At 27.1% G+C, this 1,849-nt stretch overlaps 1 protein-coding gene across 1 annotated transcript in view; it reads right to left on the bottom strand.

Moving 5' to 3' along the window:
- Positions 1 to 1,849, bottom strand: part of LOC112524813 (translationally-controlled tumor protein homolog) — an 8,667-nt gene that overhangs the window by 3,795 nt on the left and 3,023 nt on the right. Inside the window, exon 3 of the mRNA XM_025134762.1 lies at positions 1,288 to 1,387. Within this exon, the coding sequence (XP_024990530.1) occupies positions 1,288 to 1,387 (100 nt within the window). The remainder of the gene's footprint in view (positions 1 to 1,287; positions 1,388 to 1,849) is intronic.

Genomic DNA, 1,849 nt, shown 5'->3' with positions numbered 1-1,849 from the left:
TTAGAATAATCATTTAATTCTAACAAAATACTTAATTATTATCTTTATAAAAATTATATTATTAAATAAAAAAAATGAGTTAATGAAATATACAAAAAAATTAGAAATTTTAAATGGTTAGTCTGGTACTAATATCAATAATTTTTTTATATTTTATGATATCTTCATATTTATATTTTATTAAAAAAAACGTTATCGCTTTCTTAAAACCATATAAAAAACCGTATTATAACATCAACTAAGATAAAATAAATGAAACATTAAAATCGAGATGTATCTAGCTGTTTTGTGTGAGTATCCATCTAGTGTATTATAAAAAGATTTATTCAACAACAATCTGGATAAATTAAAAATAAGAGAAACCGTGACTTTAAAATCGTTTTCCCACTTATTTGATTTGTGAGACAAACAAACTTATGTAGCATATTTTTTTGGGTTGAAATAATTCAAGTAATCAAATTTTAAAAGTCCGATAATTTATTTATTAAAAAATATATGTAAGAATGCATTTTTTTATTTAAATAACTACAACTCTCTAAGTTGCACGATATTAATTATTTTATTTTATTTTATTCACAATCTTTTATTTACATCATTTTAAAAATATTAAAATAACCTAAAATTTTTGAAATACTACTTTTTGTAAAGGTGATTACATTTTTCTAGTCTTTTATAAATATCTCATTTATTTTTCAAATTGTTATATTTTTAGCGTCGTTTTTGGGTCTAATATTGCTATTAGTCAAAATTTCATTAAACATTGTATGATTGACATAAATTAATGATAAAGGTTCTTAAAACTGGTATATTTTAATTAACGATTAATTAAGAGGAATCATATCTTTAATAAAAATAAAATCAATGTATTGTAGATATGTTTTCATTATCAAATACGTATTTACTCATATAAATAACTAAATTATATAATTTTAAAAATATCAAAATAAGTATGATAAATTTATAATACTCATGCTTATGTATATAATAATTTACTAGTGGTATACCCGCGCGATGCAGCGCGGGTGAATCACAATTGAATCACAATTCTGAAACATTAGTCTGACCTTGAATCATGTGTTGGTATGCTTATTTTGCAAGTCGGATCGGTTCGGTTCGGATCAGATCATAAATGGCTAAATTGATCGGTGTCGACGCTTGTTGAAAGACCTCAGTGACTTTCCCTCTTGTAGACTCGTCTGCAGCCAATACCATCAACCAGTAAGTATTGAACCCGTTCACATAAAATGGCTGATCATTCACCACAAATTGGTTCCCACTTTTCTACACCATTTCGCATGAGTCATCTTCCATCTCATCCATATAATTAATCCTGCAAAACCCATGAATTATCAAATCAAGACTTAACCCTTGACCTGGAAAGTTCAACCTGGAAAGCCGAACCACATTACTTATTAGAATAAATATGTATTTGTTTGAATGAGTGAGAAGTAGATGCATATGTATTTGTTTGAGTGAGTGAAAAGTAGATGCAGGACTATTTATTAATAATTCAAGTATTGTCAATTGCAAATGTTTGCAGAGAAATTAAGTCTAAAGTGGACAGGGAAGAAGAAATATCATACAGATGTTCTGGATTTATTAATAATTCAAGTATATTCAGACTATGAATACTATATTTCGAATCCAGTAAACAGTACATGCACTCATAAACTTTCACCTCCAATGCCAACATCGTTGGATATTCTTTTGTAGTTTTGATATTAATTTACAGCTTAGATGGTGTTTTGAGATTGCATTGGCTAAAAAGAATGCAGGTGCATGCATTTGGTCAATAAACATCAAAAGAAGAATCACAGTAGGATCCCTATACTAATGCTTCTTTTCTTGC

Source organism: Cynara cardunculus (genome assembly GCF_001531365.2).
Source record: "Cynara cardunculus var. scolymus isolate 2C chromosome LG 13, CcrdV1, whole genome shotgun sequence".
NCBI lineage: Eukaryota > Viridiplantae > Streptophyta > Magnoliopsida > Asterales > Asteraceae > Cynara > Cynara cardunculus.
This window is presented reverse-complemented; position numbering and strand designations above follow the sequence as displayed.